At 41.5% G+C, this 19,851-nt stretch overlaps 1 protein-coding gene across 1 annotated transcript in view; it reads left to right on the forward strand.

Moving 5' to 3' along the window:
• Nucleotides 1–19,851, forward strand: part of MALRD1 (MAM and LDL receptor class A domain containing 1) — a 529,217-nt gene that overhangs the window by 213,071 nt on the left and 296,295 nt on the right. Inside the window, exons 18-19 of the mRNA XM_040352491.1 lie at nt 473–894; nt 10,203–10,290. Of these exons, the coding sequence (XP_040208425.1) occupies nt 473–894; nt 10,203–10,290 (510 nt within the window). The remainder of the gene's footprint in view (nt 1–472; nt 895–10,202; nt 10,291–19,851) is intronic.

Raw genomic sequence — 19,851 nt, forward strand, 5'->3', positions numbered from 1 at the left:
CATCAGATTTTAGGCCACCGGAAATTCCGAACGTGTGTACGGGGCATTAGACTGCTTTATCCACGGGATGGCAAAGCTGCTATGAAATTTCACTGCAAAATTAAGTGTTGTCACCATGTTAAAATAAGTGGGAAATATGTATGTACTGGCACAATCAACAAGTAGCAAAACTGGAGTTCTGTAGGAGGGATAGCTGTCTTGGTAGTGAAAGACTGCATCATAGATGTAATTTGGGGTTTTGTCCATAGTATCACTTTAATTATTGCTTGTGTCTCCATTGGGGAAATTCGCCTAATTTTCTGTTCTTGGGGTCTGGACAATGGTCTTGAAACACTTAAAGTGCGAGAAAACCTGACAGATAAAGTCCTTCAAGCCTAAAAGTTTCTAACCCTATTTAATGCCTCTCAAAAACAAGTAAAAATGTTTCTGCTGGAGTTCCTCTTCAATGTCTTTAACCCTTACTTCCTTTCAGCCTCTGAATTACAATGTGATTTTGAAGATGGAATATGTAACTGGGCACAAGACACAGAAGATGACTTTGACTGGACAAGACACCAAGGCCAGACTCCGACTTTAGACACTGGACCTATGAAGGACCATACTTTGGGCACAGTTCGAGGGCATTACCTCTACATTGAGACCTCAGAGCCTCAGATGTACAGGAACCAAGCTATCCTACTAAGCCCTGAAATAGATGCCACCATCAACAACGATAATAAAACCTGCATCTTCCGCTTCCATTACCATATGTTTGGAAGCCAAATCTTTTCCTTGGCAATCTACAAGCGAACCGTGAGGAACACCAGGGGCCAGGTGTTGTGGCAGACATTCGGAAATAAAGGCAACAGATGGTTAAAGAAAGTCCTGTACATCAACAGTACTTATCCATTTCAGGTAATATTTCATATTTTTTCCTTTTAATAATCATGTTACATATGTTGTAAGCACCGCTGTAGTGTAGTTCAAAAATCTGAAAAAAGCCATAATTCTAACAGTGAATGAAAATAAATCTCAACATTTCTAGGACCATCTTTGATGAATTATTGATGTCTATTGCAAAATTTATTATAATTCTAGATAATTTGGAATTATTTCAGATCTCTGCAACAAACATGTTTATAAAACCAATGAAAATCCGACTAATGTTCATTGCTTGCAAAAGATGAGTAACAAATACTTCACCCAACAATCACATCTCACTTTCCAGTTACCTTCCAAATGTCAGTTTTTAGACCCTTGGGATTTGGAATGTTGGTAGAGATGAGTGGATTTTTGAAAATCCGCCTTATAGCATCCACAGATCAATAAACCAATTCAACAAAGCCAAAAGCCATTATCAGCATTGTAGATTATTGCATGTAAAATGCATTAGAACTCCAAAACCCCACTGTATTGCCTTATAGGTCAGTTGCAATCTGGTAGGGCAACTGATCCAGTAACTATATCTCTCTTTGAAGGGAGATAGCCTTGATAGCCTTGATAGCGCTTCAAGCTCTGTCCATCTTGGAGTCTAACTCTATATCAGGACAGGAATTCTACCAGGTGCCATTTATACTTCTCTTGCAGTCTTTATGAAGACCTACAAACTGAAGAACAGAAATCATACTGGGCTCCCTATAGAGCTATAAGGTAGTTTAACCTCCATATATATATATATATATATATATATATATATATATATATATATATATATATATATATATATATATATATATATATATATATATTAAAAAACATAACTATCAGTTTTAGGGTTAAATTTCAACTGAGATCACAAAAAAAATATATACAGGCAAGTTGACTCAAGTTTGTACCAGTTGAGCTGAGTACACACTTAGATTATTTTCATTCAACCCTTGGGCTAAATAAAGCACTAACAGAGGGATCTCATGTTGAGGCCATTGGTTTCTGACAACCACAGCTGGTGTCTGTTCAGCCAACAAGCAGAGGGTGTATCAGACCAGTGGTCGACAACCTTTCAGACCTCTCAGACCACTAACCTCACAGTTTTGAATGCGTGGACCACTAACATGAATTTGACATGCTTTATACACACAATGCTCCGGCTCTTTCCCCCACTCACCCTGGATCAAACTGCTGACTTATACACACAATGTTCCACTCCCTGCCCCCGCACTATGCATTGCTTCTGCCTTATATAGGCTCATCTCACCTCCTTATCCAGCCATGTACTCAAGCTCCGTGCTCCCTCTCACAGTCTGTGATCAGTGCTGCCATTGGAAGTCCCCTCCTTCTTCACCTCCCACTCTCTGCACTACTACCTGCACCTCCCTCTGAGTTCACAGGAGCAAGAACTTCAAAGGAGGCATCAGTTATCAATTCAGTATTGACTGTGAGCACGCATTGGAAACAACATTGGGTGTTTTACATCAGCCACAATGCTGATTTGTGGCAGAATCCCCTGGGACCACCCAAAATTTCCTTATGGACCATCAGTGGTCCACGGACCACTGGTTACCGACTGTTGTATCAGACCACTGCTGCTCTGACCATCATCTCTTCAATCAGCAATGCTTTCTCTTCTTTCCTCCTGTGGTATTTTCTTCTGTGCATCATATTTAAAAGGATAAAACATGCAGACATGTGCATTGTATTGTAGACATGTACTGTATATTTTATTTATTTTGCCCAGACGTACAGTTGGAAAGCCCTACACTAAAACCACTTCCGTTATATATGCTTTTAAAACTATGTTTACAGGCAAGCTAAAATTTATTTAGCCTTCACTCTTGATTTAACCATACATTTTCTTTGTTCGTTATTATCTTTTTGCGTTAACAATCTTTTTTTTTTTGCTGAATTATGTGTTAAAGCGGAGGTTCACCCATAGCGAACACATTTTCCCCTTAGCTTCATGCTCGTTTTGTCTAGGGGAATCGGCTATTTGTTTTAAAATATGATCCGTACTTACCCGTTTACGAGATGCATCTTCTCCGTCGCTTCCGGGTATGGGCTGCGGGACTGGGCGTTCCTTCTTGATTGACAGTCTTCCGAGAGGCTTCCGACGGTCGCATCCATCGCGTCACGATTTTCCGAAAGAAGCCGAACGTCGGTGCGCAGGCGCAGTATAGAGCCGCACAGACGTTCGGCTTCTTTCGGCTATGAGTGACGCGATGGATGCGACCGTCGGAAGCCTCTCGGAAGACTGTCAATCAAGAAGGAACGCCTGCTCCCGAAGACCCATACCCGGAAGCGACGGAGAAGATGCATCTCGAAAATGGGTAAGTACGGATCATATTTTAAAACAAATAGCCGATTCCCCTAGACAAAACGAGCATGAAGCTAAGGGGAAAATAGAAAAAAATAACGAATTGGGTGAACTCCCGCTTTAACTGTCTTACTTATTTAATTTATCAGAATAAAATATAGTACAAAGGTCATAGATAAAACCTGAACATTAAATGTATGGTATGTACTATGAATTATACTGTAGCTCCACTGTAATTTCTGAAGCCTTGTTCCTGCTCTTGGGGAGATTCATTTCACCCAACATATTTTGTGATCAATATCGTTGATTCAATTACATCCTAAGATGTAATTGACATTTTTTTAAAACTACTGATGTAATGTTATATTTATGGGTGGAACTCCACTTTAAGTTGAAAAAAACGTCATTTTTTACAACCTGAAAAATGTTCGTGTGTACACGACAACCTGGAAGCTCATTGGTTTATATTCAGAAGTGAGCCTGATTTTGCGCTTTCCAGCTCATCATGTACTTAAAAGTGGGGTATGCCTGTACTCTATGTGTTATGTGAATTTGGCCTGGGCTCCATCCCCGTGTGTCGCAGCGCTCGCAGGGAACAGAGCCCAACACCGTGAGTCCGCGAGCGGAAAACACAGCCCGCAGACACAGCAGGGAGACATTGCAGGATCCTAGGGACAAGGTAAGTAACTTTGCCTGGATCCTGCAATGCAATCCCGAGTGTGGCTCGGGGTTACCCCTTTTGGTAATGAAAATTCACCCCGGGCCACACTCTGGATTACCGTTAGGGAGGTTAACCTCGTGGCAGGGTATAAGTGAACCCAGGACAAGGCATCTGTAGCTTAATATAGAAAAAGGGGAAGGAGGAATTTCCCAAAATAATTCTTCAAAAAGGAATTATCTGTATTATGAAACTAAAATACTTTGTTGAAATTTCAACATAATACTAACAATTAATAAATATATAGATACCTCCACCACATTTATCTAAAATTAGACAATTGTCTTTATGGACACAGGTGACCACCACAAACAGACATACAGGCCTCTCAAGGATCATGCAGATCTTGACATCAGGGTGATGGGCCCCTTTTACATGACCGGCCTGATCGCTTCCGCCTGTCCGTTTTTCAGGCGGATCCGAGCAGGCCACCCATTGACTTCTATGGGGAGGCGGATGTCAGCGGATATGTGTCGGCTGAGACCCGCCTGTCATCCGATCCGACAAGATCCGCTGAAAACAGATGGATGGCGATACATTCGCCATCTGTCCAGTGCATCTCCCCATAGAGGACAGCAGGGCTCTGACAGGTCTGTCTCTGCACAGTGAGCGGAGATGGACCTGTAATTTGCCTGCTCGTTGGGGATCAATGGAGTGATCCACCTCTGAGCTAGCGGAGTCTGCCCTGTCTGAAAGGGGCTTTACTGTGTAGCTTAAAGCTTGAAGATCCAGGAACCACATATTAACTCTCCTGTCGATCTTTTTGTTTTGGGATCAAAAAATTCTACCCAACAGCTATTATGTATGGAATAAAAAGCCCACTTCACAGCTAAGCACTCTTTTCCAATGATGGCATAATTGAACTTGTAAGACCTTGGTTACCTGCATCGATCTGTACTGTAAACTTGTCATTCCCTCTTCACCACGATTATCCCAGACTGGCAACACTGCTGTCTAAATGTACCCCCTGTGCCCTTTTACCCAGAATGGGTGCACGCTAATACAGGAAATGTGTTCCTGGCCAGATCAACAGGTAAAAGCAGAGGAAAAAAGCGTAAGAACAAAAACGAATGCAGTTACTACATCTAATTATTGGTAAGTTGCAATATATTACATTTTAGGTTTTACATTTTAGGTTTTGGGATTAATATCAATTTATGCTAAAAGTTAGTGTGATGCCGTGTACACACGACCGTTTTTCGGGTTCTAAAAAATTACGTTTTTTTAATGTCATTAAAAACGATTGTGTGTGGGCTTCAGAGCACTTTTCGGGTTCTGAAAAACGGACAATTTTTTTTTCGAACATGCTCTATTTTTTCACAACGTTTTTAACGTTGTTGTTTTTCAGGTTGTAAAAAATGGTCGTGTGTGGGCTTTAATGATGTGAAAAATCTGCGCATGCTCAGAAGCAAGTTATTAGACGGGAACGCTCGTTCTGGTAAAAATACCGTTCGTAATGTAAACACATTCATCATGCTGTAACAGACAGAAAAGCGCAAATCGTCTTTTACTAACACGAAAGCTAAAGCAGCTCAAAGGCTTGCGTAATCCGAATGGAACTTCCCCTTTATAGTGCCATCGTACGTGTTGTACGTCACCGCGCTTTGCTAGAGCATTTTTTTTTCACGATCGTGTGTAGGCAAGATTGTTTTAATGATCAAGTTGAAAAAAAAAAAACGTTTTTTTCTAAAGACTGAAAACTTAGTTTTTTACAACACGAAAAATTATCGTGTGTACGGGGCATAAGGGGTTAGGGTAAAGATAAGTATAACACATTTGCTCTAAATTGGTTTTACAGGCACGTTAAATAAATGTGGTGTGATATAAAAGATAAGACTGAAAAACAACTGAGCCAATTATATTACTCTGAAAACCAGTTTACCGCATTCACCCATCCATATATCCCCTCCATCCATCTATCAGTCTGCCTATCCATCATGTCTTACTTCTTCCACCTATCCTTCCACAGTATTGCCTACCTCTCAGCTAATCCATCGATCAGTTCATTATTCCATCCTTCTACCTGCTAATGCATCTCTACAACCAAGTTTTTATTCATACAGTAGTTGCTATTCCATCACCTGTCAGCCCATGCTTAAAATTAAAATTCATGATAATTATTTTTGTACTATAAAAGTGAGAAAAATATTTAATGGATCTCATGGTTTACTGACTAAAATCCATAGATTCCCATCTAAAGACTCAGGAAGATTATCGAGTTTCCATACTACCTGTCGGAAAACAAGCATTTCTCCATTATTAAGAAACGGAGCACCATTTGTACTTATTGAAGTTATAAATGAGTTGTGAAATGAACTTCACGGTATCTGCTCCCAGTGAACTGACATGCAAGTTTGGTTGGAGATGGTAATTTGTTAAATGGCGGTCAACACATTTCTACATCTAAAAATCCAATTACAAAGATTTACTGAAACTCATTGAAAAGAATAGATGGGAAATTGACCTGGCTGCTAAAATCTGAGGCTGATTCAGTGTAGCAGAACCCTTGAGATCAGCTGAGTGAGGCTGTCTTATGTAAGTTTCTTTCCTAGCGCAGAGTCAGTTTTGGCTGGCATCCTCGGAATACTAGCGTGCGTGCTCCAGGCCATTGTCTGCTAGAAAAAGATAAAAAGTATTTTATTTATGTAACTGCCAGGATCACAAAGAATGTATGTTTGCATTATTTACAACACAGTCGTGTTATTACAGCATTGCAATCAATTATTTAAATGTCGGATGTAGATTGTTTAAGGCAGAGCAGGTGCAGCTCTGGCACAACTTGACAAGCGAAAGGCAGTTGGCACCACAAGTATAGACATCAGAGCAACATGAAGAAATTCTAAGGGAAGTATGTTTTCTTGATGTTATAATTGCGTGAACTTTCCCGATAGCAATGCAGAGGAGCACACATCTGATGAAATAGCTTGATATTATTTTTTAAAGGAGGAGATATTTAAAGTCACTGAAAATTTATGTTGTGTTTCCCTATGATGATTAAGCCTATATTAGAATCAATCATGATGGACTAAGGCAGGAATTCAAATATTCAGTGTTAAAGTGCATGTCCAATCAAAACTTTTATTTTTTTAACTGGGAAAGGATAAGCAACTCTGTTGGGTTTTATTGCTATCCAGATTTCCCTTCACTTACTGCTCATAGTGATAATAGTTCCATCAGACAGAAAGCAGCAGAAAATCTGCTGTAGAGGCACATACAGCAATAAAAAAGCTGTCAGGCCTCGTACACACGACCGAGGAACTTGTCGGACGAGACACATCGTTTTCCTCGACGAGTTCCTTGTTAGGCTTGTCAAGGAACTCGACAAGCTTGCTTTGCGTACACACTGTCAAGACAAAATCTCTTCGTTCTCAAACGCGGTGACGTACAACACATACAATGGCAGGGGAAGTTTGATTCCACTGGCACAACCCATGGGGCTGCTTTTGCTAATCTCATGTTACTGGGTGTTAAGTAAAAGTTTGGTAAGAGACGATTTGCACTTTTCAGTCTGTTACAGCGTGAAAAATGTGTTATCTCCATTACAAATGCTACTTTTACTCCTGTCTCATATTTTATTCTGAGCATGCGCGGGTTTCTTAGCATACACACGCTCGAGTTTCTCGTCGAAAACAAGCCCGATGAGGAACACGACGAGGAAATTGAGACTCCCGTAGAGGAAAAAGAGAACTTGTTCTCTTTTTCCTAGTCGAGTTCCTCAACAGTTTCCTTGATGAAAAACATACACACGACCGTTTTCCTCTGCAAAAAAGCTCTCCCACCAAGTTTCTTGATGGATTCTGTCGAGTTTCTCGGTCGTGTGAACGAGGCCTCAAGGGTTCTAGCCTTTTCCTATTCTACTTAAGGGCTACCCCCTGTAGGAGTCGCTGAGTATAACAGGATCTTTCCCACAATAATGCAGAGGTAGCAACGCTGTATCCTGGCCTAGGCCAACAAGGCCCAGGCCTAGTGCAGCACTTTGTAGGGGGGCAGCACAGAAAGAGTCCCTGCCGGCTTGCGCTACACTGTTAGTGTAGCGCCAGTCTTATGGGGTGGACTGGGCTGAGAGGCAAATTAGTCTAGTGCCCCCATAAAGCGGCTGCACTGTTTCCAGTATGCGGGCGTCCGGCATCACGCAACTGTGGGGGAGGGGGGGGGGCGCTGCTTCTAATTTTGACTGTCCTATCATCCTGGACCACAAACCTTCCTCACTGTGCTATATGTTTTCTGCTGCACCATTGACATGGTTATATCTTCTTAGTCCTCTCCATAAAATTATCAGAAATTTGTGCTTAAAGTAGAAGTATAGGCAACACTTTTTTTTTGTCATTTTAGATAGAGTAAGGGTGGCCTTGACAGAAAGGGGTGGGTCATATTTAAATTAGGGGGTGCAAGAGTTTAGTCAGGCCTAGGGCAGCACAAAACCTAAATACACAACTGAGAGGCAGTCAGGCACAAAGAAAGTGGCCCTTTGTTTGCCTTTATATGGCCCTTGCGGCACTATTGCTCCCACTGACACCAACAATGCAGTACTATTCCTCTCACTGACGCCAATGCTGTAATTGTTTTTACTCCCACTGACCTCCATGCCTATGGCATTGTTTCTCTCACGGATGGTGCCCAAGGGCCATATGCAACCCTTTGATGCTCGTAGTGTGGCTTTTGGAATCCAGCACTATATAGCTGAAGGAGCATTGTTTTGTAAAGGGGTAATAGAAGTGATCTCTACTGACCTTATGTAACCTTAATTTCTCACTGTCTTCTGCAGCATGCTTCCAACCTCCAACCTCCTCCCAGATTTTTTGGATGGGAATTACCAAAAGTTGTAGGCTTTTTTAGACAGGGAACACCCCCTGCCATGCCCCCTTAAAGGAGAATTATAAAAAAATATATATATTAGTTAAACCTAAAAGTGTTTTTTTTTTTACCGCTACTATTCCTTTATATAGGCTTTCGAAATTTACAAATGCAGCAATTTAGATATTTGATGAAATGTATAGCACTGGGAAAAATGTTTTAAAAGATAAAAAGTGAATTTTTGATACAACCAGGGCTTTTTTTCGTTCGGAACGTGCCACCTCTGGCAACAACCCTTTACCTGCCGCTCACTGCTTTCACTTCCACACACAGAAGCCCCGTTTCTGTGAGTACAGGTGACAATGCTACGCACTGGTGGTGAGAGAGGGAGGGGACAGGGGATGTGTACGGCAGCTCCTTCTAAAGTTTGCGTGAGCAGGCAGCACACACTCTGTAACTGTTGTAGCTGTTAGTTGACAGCAGGCCCCCTCTTGTCGGGTGAGGATTTGGTGCGAAAGAACAAGTCTGTACTGAAAAGGGGAAGAGTTCTGTACTGGATGGGTGGTATTGGGATAAACTGGCTTGTGAAGCATGCACTACTTAACTCTGCACCTTGTACATGGCAAACTCTTGAGCCTTGTGCCCTGTACATAGTGAACTTCTGAACCCTGCTCCCATACATAGCACACTCCTGAATTCTGCACCCTGTACGTACCAAACTTCTGAGCCCTGCACCCTGTATTTAGCACTCCTAAACGTAGCACAGTTCTGAGACCTAGAATCTGTACATAGCACACTCCTGAGTCCTACACACTGTATGTACTGCTTTCCAGAGTCCTGTATGCTGTACATGGTTCACTTTGAAGACCTGCACCCTATATGTAGTGCATTCCTAAGTCCTACACCCTGTACGTAGAGCACTCCTGAGCCCTACACCCCGTACACAGAGCATTTCTGAGTCCTACACGCTGTACGTAGCGCACTCCTGCACCCTATACCCTGTATGCAGAGCATTCCTGAGTCCTGCACCCTGAGGCCTTTTAAATCCCATAAATTGACAACAACTGGATTAGACAGTACTGCCCTGTCAGATCCCTAATCCCATGCTTCCATTGTACTTGTTCAACTCCCAAGTGTGCATAAAAGTACCATAATTGTAAAAAATTCTCTTAAAGCATATCTAAACCCGGAAACAAAGAAAAATTATCATGGTATTATGCAATATAAGCTAGCTTTTTTTTTTTTTTTTTTAACTCAGCCCTCCCCAGCTAGAAAAAGCTAAAATAAAAATTACTGATTATTTGGCAGGCATTTAAAATCATAATATCATTAGCATAAGTTTGTGTTTACACACAGGATTGTAGTTGTATAAAAATGATAATGCTATTATATTGTGTGGTTGTTTTGTTTCGAAGGTGCTTCCATTCATGTTATCATGTTATCATGTATGTTATTTTTCAGCTGTTAATCACAGGCATGGTGGGTGATGGATTCACTGGGGACATTGGCATTGATGACCTTTCTTTCTTAAACTGCACATTGTACAAAGGTAAACTTTTTTGCATAATTTGCTTATTTCATTAATATGTATTTTTTTATATTTATATAACACTAACATTTTGTATAGTGTTTGGGGAAATTCCTCAAATGGCAAATAATTATCTATTTTTCTTTTAAACAATTATTGCAGCAATATTCATAGGCGTAAACTTTGAAAACTTTTCATGGTCATATTAATAGAATGTAGGAAATTAAGTTCAATGGCATAACTACAAATCACAGGGTTCCATAGCAACCTTTTTTTCTGGCATAACCCCTCAAAAACCCATCAAAAAGTATGTAGCCCACCATGCCAAAAGGTGGAACCCTAAACGGTGAAGATAATGCCACGTGCAGAGAGAGAAAGACTACCCTGCATGTGGAAAGACTGTCCAAAAAAAAAGAGAGACATTTATTCTATTCTGAAAAAGACTGGTAACTGTTAGTTAACCTCCCTGGCGGTATGATTCTTTCAGAAAAAACATGCTGAAAGCGGTACCATTATTTGCAAGGAAATTTGGCGTTTTATATTGTAGGCCTGTAATTTTTAGAAATAACTCACTTAAATCTGACCAAACAAGATTTTAATAGGCATCCCGGGTATGACATTTTTTTAAAAACAAAATTATAAATTATAATATAATAAATAACTATAAATAATTATAACAAATAATAATATAATTATAATAAAAATTATTCAATAATGTAATCAAATCAAAATCACTGAAATTTTCTCAGTTGCAGAATTGTCGTTGTCATTATTATTTTTTTTTTTATGACGAATTTCCCCACAAATCGCTATCGCACAATTCTGCAAGTGATTATAATTTATTATCGCTGTTTTCTAGCTGATCTAAAACTATTTTTGACATAAAGGGACACTTTTGGTTGCTATGGACAATCTACAGTTTGCAGGGAGAAAAAAAGGTTTTTATTATATAAAATGACATGCAGGACACTGGGCAGACCACTAGGGACAAGGGGTGTGTTTTTTTTTACATACAGTACTGTAATCTATAAGATTACAGTATACTGTATGTAAAGTGTTTGTTTACTTTTTTGAATTTGGCACCGTTCTCCGTCCCCGTGCGTCGTAACGTCGCAGGGAACGGAGATCGGCGGCACAGGAGGACGCTGTGTGAATCGAGCGAGGTCCCGCTCGCTCACACAGCGCGGTGGCATCGCTGGATCCAGGGACAAGGTAAGTAAACACTCCCTGTACATCCAGCGAGGCAAGCCCGAGTCTGACTCGGGGTTACCGATTTTAGCCCAAAAATCTAACCCTGAGTCAGACTCGGGAACACCGCTCAGGAGGTTAAGCTCCCTGATTCTCTTTCCAGCTTGGGTGGACTAAACAGACTTGATCATATTACCTATGATGTCACTTTCATGAGCTAGATCTCTGCAGTTAGGCTTGGCTGAGAGAAGAAGAAAACCCTCTGCTTATCTCTGCAATGTGGTGACATTCCACTATACAACTGATGAATTCTGCAATAGTGTCAACTGGAGCCTCTCCTGATGACCACTGGGGCCCCACATCCACCACCACCCTCTGTTCTTGAGGCAGCAGACATATTGATGGTGAGTGGCTGCCTGTACCTATAGTCCCTAGTGCCATTACTGTGTATGGATCTGCTACCCTCTACTGTCACCTACTAGTATCACACTGTAATGCAAAATTATGTATGTCACTTCCAAACTCGGGGGTTGTTGGGAAAATATTGTGGAAGAAGGAAGTAGAGAGAGAAGGTCCTGTCCATGCTACTAATACAAGATCAGAAGAGATGATTTTTGCCAGATAACTAGGACTGTGTTCCAGACTGGTTGGGTAAAGTCTTCAGGTCTCCAACACAGAGGGGTTGATTTACTAAAGGGAAATACACTGTGCACTTTTCAAAGTGCAGTTGCACTCTGCAAGAGCATTTATTCCAGAGCTTAGTAAATAAGGGAAAGCTCTGCTGACCTCCACCCTATACCAACCACGTGGAAGTAAAAATGCAGTTTTTAAAATTTTCCTTGCATGGGATTGGGTTTTCTTTGCAAAGTGAATCTTTACATCATTTACTAAGCTCTGGAGCAACTGTCCCTGCAGAGTGCAACTGCATTTTGCAAACTGCACCTAGACAGATGTTGCATCATCCTCACTGGCCCCTGCAACGGTACTTTGCTGCAACATTCATCTGGAGGTATCGCTATAAATAACTATATATACACAGGTATATGTGCATAATTCCACCAGGATTCCTTTTGCACCCTTTGCTGATAATATCTGTTTGTACATTGAATGTACCCTGTTATTCATTTTTTAATAAATAAAACTTATATTATTTCTATACTGGTGTGCATCTATATGCTTATGGTAATGGTATATGCTGGCTGCTGTAGTTCTTCTGCTTCAAATGACTTTGATTAGATTACTGGCTAATTTCCCAGGAAGGAAATCCCCTCTACTCACAGAGGCCCTGTGTCATGCTCAGGGATCAGGCTCAGATGCCAGTAGCTATAGCAATAGAGAGGCTCCCACCGACCAGCTGTATAAGTGCAGCAGCTGGTCACCCTTGCAGATGACACAGGCTCACCCAAGGTGCGGAGTCTAACCAGTGTTCACCAGAACTCCTGATGGTAGAGATGGGTTTAGCTGTGTGTTAGTACCAGGTTATGGTCCTCAGAATCGCCCCATCAGGAGGTGAGCAAGCAGGAATTTCAGTAGCATATATATCAGGTAGGGATCAAGCAGAAGTGTATTCAGTTAACAAGCCAAAGGTCGGTAACAAGTGGTCGCAGATTAGGATTAAGCAGAAGTGTAGTAGAGGAACAAGCCAAGAGTTAGTAACAAGTGGTAGATGGCAGCATGAGTGACAAGACCGAGATATAGGCTGGAGAGAGAACAATAATTTGGCAAACAGGAAGTGCAAAGGCATGGCTTAAATAGGAAGCTTGTGGGAGGAGCAAGGAGTTCCAGTTTTAGGAGAAACAAAGCACAAGGCAGGATTGTCCAATGCATCATACAGGGAGCTGTCCAGCATCTCAGGTGGCTCAGCAAAAAGAGACATTGCCAGACACAGCAGCGGTGCAGGTTCAGACTCGGGACCTTACACCCTGTCTTCAGTTGAGCCACTTAGCGAATGCTTTGGTTCTCTCATTTACTTACAGGTGTAGCGCAATTTCCTGTTTGGGGAGTAAAATTTCTTATAACCCCAGAGGGTTACAATTGTAATTACCCAGTAGGATTCCCACCTGTGAAGGGAAAATAATACATACCTTCTTATCTTATTAAAGTATTACTAAACCCAGGAGCCTGCATTTACTATATCTGGTCTCCCACAGTACAAGGAGCATGGAATAGCAATAATTTTAGTTAGGGCTGTGGAAATTAACGATTAATTCCTCAATTAGTCGTTAATTTCTTTGATCGATCAAAATCATTTTGATCAGGACAATCCATGGATTGAGCTCCGTGGTCTCACCCATAGGAAAAGCCGTGGCTTCGGCCTAGTTTCGGAGCTGCGGCCATCTTGGTACACCCAGCGACCTAGTATCAGCGTGAGCAGGGAGATGTGGATATTACAGTATGGGGGGAGATGTGGACATTACGGTATGGGGGAGATGTGGATATTACAGTATGGTGGAAATGTGGACATTACAGGGGAGATGTGGATATTACAGTATGGCGGGAGATGTGGATATTACAGTATGGGAGAAATGTGGATATTATGGGGGAGATGTGGATATTACAGTATATGGGGGAAATGTGGACATTACAGTATGGGGGGAGATGTGGATATTATGGGGGAGATGTGGACATTACAGTATGGGGGAAGATGTGGACATTACAGTATGGGGGGAGATGTGGATATTAAGGTATGTGGGGAGATGTGGACATTACGGGGGAGATGCGGATATTACAGTATGGGGGGAGATGTGGATATGACAGTATGGGGGGAAATGTGGATATTACAGTATGGGGGGAAATGTGGATATTATGGGGGAGATGTGGATATTACAGTATGGGGGGAAATGTGGATATTATGGGGGAGATGTGGATATTACAGTATGGGGGGAGATGTGGATATTACAGTATGGGGGGGAGAAGCGGACATTACAAGGGAGATGTGGATATTATAGTATGGGGGGAGATGTGGATATTACAGTATGGGGGGAGATGTGGATATTACAGTATGGGAGAAATGTGGATATTATGGGGGAGATGGGGATATTACAGTATGGGGGGAGATGTGGACATTACAGTAAGGTAGAAGATGTGGACATTACAGTATGGGGGGAGATGTGGATATTAAGGTATGTGGGGAGATGTGGACATTACGGGGGAGATGCGGATATTACAGTATGGGGGGAAATGTGGATATTACAGTATGGGGGGAGATGTGGATATTATGGGGGAGATGTGGACATTACAGTATGGGGGAAGATGTGGACATTACAGTATGGGGGTAGATGTGAATATTAAGGTATGTGGGGAGATGTGGACATTACGGGGGAGATGCGAATATGACAGTATGGGGGGAAATGTGGATATTACAGTATGGGGGGAAATGTGGATAGTATGGGGGGGAGATGTGGATGTTACAGTATGGGGGGAAATGTGGATATTATGGGGAAATGTGGATATTACAGTATGGGGGGGGAGATGTGGATATTACAGTATGGGGGGAAATGTGGATATTATGGGGGAGATGTGGATATTACAGTATGGGGGGAGATGTGGATATTACAGTATGGGGGGAGAAGTGGACATTACAGGGGAGATGTGGATATTATAGTATGGGGGGAGATGTGGATCTTACAGTATGGGGGAGATGTGGACATTACAGGGGGAGATGTGGATATTACAGTATGGGGGGAGATGTGGATATTACAGTATGGGGGGAGATGTGGATATTACAGTATGGGGAGAGATGTGGATATTACAGTATGGGGGGAGATGTGGATATTACAGTATGGGGGAGATGTGGATATTACAGTATGGGGAGAGATGTGGATATTACAGTATGGTGGGAGAGTTTAATAAAAAATAAATAAAAAACTGTGCGTTATAATTAATCGAAATTAGTCGATTACTGAACACAACAATTTTAATCAGTAACAGCCCTAATTTTAGTTTATATAAACCACTAAATATCTTTTCTCATGAGCAGTATTTAGCATTCTCGTGACTTCTTTCAGTGTCTGGCCGAACACTAGTTAAAGCTTGTAGGAGGACTCTTTCCCCTGAATGTCTTATGAGGCTGCAGGACCCCTGAACCTCTGTCTGGACAGTGCTGATTGGCCCTGTAAGAGAAAAAAAAACTCTAGCAATAAATGGACAATGGGTTTAATAACACTTTATTATCTCCAATCCAATTTCAAGCATTAATACAAATTAATACAAAGCTTTCAATACCCATCAACCTGAACGGTCAACCCGTGTGAAAGAGCCCTAAGAATGATAGCTGTGCTTGATTGGTCAGCGTGTAATAGCTATATATGTACCATAATTAGATTTTGTAATATTAAAATCTCTATTTACAATGAAGACCTCTAATGGCGGGAAATGATGTTGTAATCCTCTAGGGAGGCAAAACAATAACTCAGTCAACAGAAGTTTATGAGTGTTTATAATCTATTGTCACTCACAGTTTATAGGTTCCAAGTATTGCTACTAAGTCACCAGAGTAAATTTATATATAATTTAGCACACAGAAACATACTTTGATTTCTTGGTGTTCTGAGATATGCCACTCACTGTGTATTTGCTGGTTATAACTCATAATCTGCTATAGTAGAACAATTTCTGCAAAGCTTGTGAAATTGATCTGGGAAGGACTTATCCAGCGCAGATGGCAATTATGGATTTTTTCAAGAAATCTATTACAATCAGCTTTCCTTTTTCTGCAAATATGACTGTCTTATGTAACAAATAAAACCACATCCAGAAAATCAATTTATTCTGCTGGAGGTGCTGGAGGATCCATCATCAAGAAAACTTTTCTATGTCACGAAAGTCTCAAAAACGGTATCATTTTGTCTGATATTGGAAGATATTGAAAATTCTCTGGGTGAAGCAGTAAGAAAGTCAAGGCAATATTAAAAAGATGTACAATCCTGCTAAAAACTACTAATAGAAATGCTACAGGGCTTTTTTTCAGGGGGAATTTGGGGAACTCAGTTCCACCACCTCTGGCTCAGACCCTTTGGTGCCTGCTCACCACAATCACTTGTAAACATAAAAGTCTGGTTTCTGTGTTTACAAGTGACAGCTCTGCACTGTGTGTAACCCCCTAAACTCTGCATGTAATACAATCCTGGTATTTAATGCCCCTTAAAGACCCTTCTACTATTTTTGAAATTTGAACAGGGTCGTGGTTGAGTTCCTGCACCTATTTTCTGAGAAAAAAAGCTCTGGAAATGCAGTACAAAAAACTGCAATTTCAACAAAACTTTTCAAAACTATTAGCTAGATTCAGGTAGGGCGGCTTAACTTTATGCGGGCGTAGCGTATGTTATTTACGTTACGCCGCCGCAAGTTAGAGAGGCAAGTGCAGTATTCACAAAGCACTTGCTCCGTAAGTTGTGGCGGCGTAGCGTAAATTGACCGGCGTAAGCCCGGAAAATTGTGTAAGAGGTGGGCGTGATTTATGTAAATTATTTGTGACCCCACGTAATTGACGCTTTGAACGAACAGCGCATGCGCCGTCTGTGGACGTATCCCAGTGCGCATGCTCCAAATCACATCGCAAATAGTCAATGCTTTCGACTTGAACGTAACCTACGCCCAGCCCTATTCTTACGCAAACGGCAGGTCCGACGTCAATACTTAACATTGGCTGCACCATCCTTTTGGTGGTTTATCTTTACGCCTGAAAACGCCTTACGTAAATGGCGTATCTTTACTGCGACGGCCGTGCGTACGTTCGGGAATAGGTGTATTTCGCTGATTTACATATTCAAGGTGTAAATCAGCGTACACGTACACGCCCCTAGCGGCCAGCATAAATAGACAGCTAAGATACGACGCCATAGGAAGACTTACACCGCTCGTATCTTAGCAACTTTTAAGCGTATCTCAGTTTGAGCATACGCTTAATGTTACGGCAACGCGGATTCGGAGTTACGACGGCGTATCTACTGATACGCCGTCGTAACTGTCTCTGAATCCGGCTATATTTCAGTAAACTTTTAGGAGGCAGTGGGCTTTCCCATCATTTTTGATAATCTATAACAGGCATTTATATAGTGATGACAATTTACACAGTGTTCTACATACCGTACATTCACATCAGTCCCTTTCCTCAAGGAGCTTACACTCTAATGCCGCGTACACACCATAATTTTTCCTGACGTCCAAAAACCTGTAGTTTTTCATGACGCGATTCCTCTCCAGCCTGACTTGCATACACACGTTCATGCAAAAAAACGTCCGACCAAAGCACGGTGATGTACAACATGTACGACGGGACTATAAAGGGGAAGTTCCTTTCAAATGGCACCACCTTTGGGGCTTCTTTGGCTGATCCTCGTGTTAGTAAAAGTTTGGTGAGGGGCGATTTGCGCTTTTCATGCGATGCATTAAACGATGCAATAATTTGCAGCGTGACAAATGTGATATCTATATTACGAGCGCTAGTTTTACCAGAACGAGCGCTCCCATCTCATACTTGATTTTGAGCATGCGTGTTTTTTTCCCCTCGGAAAAGCGTTCACACAACCGTTTTTCGCGATGAGAAAAAGACTGATGGGAAACATGACGAGAAAGAAGAAAGCTGATTTCAATTTTTTTGCGGGCAGTTTTGTCGTTGAGAAAACTGCTAGGGAGCATACACACTCCCGGTTTTCTCGATTAATATAAAAAATGGCAGTTTTCCCATTGTGAAAAAAACGTTTGTGTGTCCAAGGCATAAGGCAACATGTACACTAATCTACAGTTGACCGCAGCCATGGGAAAATGCAGCGTTTTGCCGAGTTTTGCGTTTTCCTGTGGCTGACGGTCAAAATGTTCCTATCCTAAAAGTGATTCTTCCGCGTTCAGGAGAGGGAGGTTTAGCCTCACCTAAACGTGGAAGCTCCTAAACTCTGCTAAAAGCCTATGAGGTTCATTTACTAAAGGCAAATAGACTGTGTACTTTGCAAAGCGCAGTTGCTCCAGAGCTTAGTAAATGAGCAGAAGCTCTGCTGATTTCCATCATCCAATCATGAGCAAAAATGCATTTTTTTTTCTTGCATGTGATTGGGTATTTTTTGCAAAGTGAAGATTTACCTTATTTACTAAGCTCTGCAGCAACTGCACTTGCAGAGTGCAACTGCACTTTGTAAAGTGCACAGTCTATTTGCCTTTAGTAAATCATAGGCTTTTATGGAGTTGGGTTTAGGAGATTTGGCAAAAAAAAACACCAAAAAAGTCATTTGACAAAGCCAATGAACTAGGTAACGATAGGGAAATTGAGTACATGGGTTCTGCTGGCTGCACAGACATTGCTGTGCTACACACCACAGATAAAGCAGATACATCTATAGAGGTTGGTCTTCCATGTTTTTCTGTCTCTCCAGCTCCCCCTCAGACCATCACAGAAATGCTGATCTAACGTATGTCAAAGCAGAGTTTAGTGTGTATCATAGTTACATAGTTACATAGTTAGTCAGGTTGAAAAAAGACCATCCAGTCCAACCACAAAAAAATAAATAAACAAACAAAATAAAAAACATAGTACAATCCCATACACCCAACTCCATACCCACAGTTGATCCAGAGGAAGGCAAAAAACCCCAGCACAGCATGATCCAATTTGCTACAGCAGGGAAAAAAATTCCTTCCTGATCCCCCCAGAGGCAATCGGATTTACCCTTGATCAGCTTTACCTACAAATCTTAGTTATATTATGTACATTTAAGAAAAGTATCCAGACCTTTCTTAAAGCAATCTACTGAGCTGGCCAGAACCACCTCTGGAGGGAGTCTGTTCCACATTTTCACAACTCTTACTGTGAAGAAACGTTTCCGTATTTGGAGATGAAATCTCTTTTCCTCTAGACGTAAAGAGTGCCCCCTTGTCCTCAGTGTTGACCGTAAAGTGAATAACTCAACACCAAGTTCACTATATGAACCCCTTATATATTTGTACATGTGGATCATATCCCCCATTATTCTTCTCTTCTCAAGAGTGAATAAATTCAGTTCCTCTAATCTTTCCTCATAGCTGAGCTCCTCCATGCCTCTTATCAGTTTGGTTGCTCTTCTCTGCACTTTTTGAGAACTGGTGCCCAAAACTGAACTGCATACCTCTCTTAATACAAGAAAGGACTTTGCTCGCTTTGGAAACCGCAGCTTGGCATTGCATGCCATTATTGAGCTTATGATCAACTAAAACCCCCAGATCCTTCTCCACTACAGATTCCTCCAGTTGTGCTCCCCCTAGTATGTATGATGCATGCATATTCTTATTCCCTAAGTGCATAACTTTACATTTATCTACACTAAACCTCATCTGCCACTCAGTCGCCCAATTAGACAGAGCATTGAGGTCGGCTTGTAAATTGGCGACATCCTGCAAGGACGTTATTCCACTGCACAGCTTGGT

Source organism: Rana temporaria, chromosome 5 (assembly GCF_905171775.1).
Source record: "Rana temporaria chromosome 5, aRanTem1.1, whole genome shotgun sequence".
Lineage (NCBI taxonomy): Eukaryota > Metazoa > Chordata > Amphibia > Anura > Ranidae > Rana > Rana temporaria.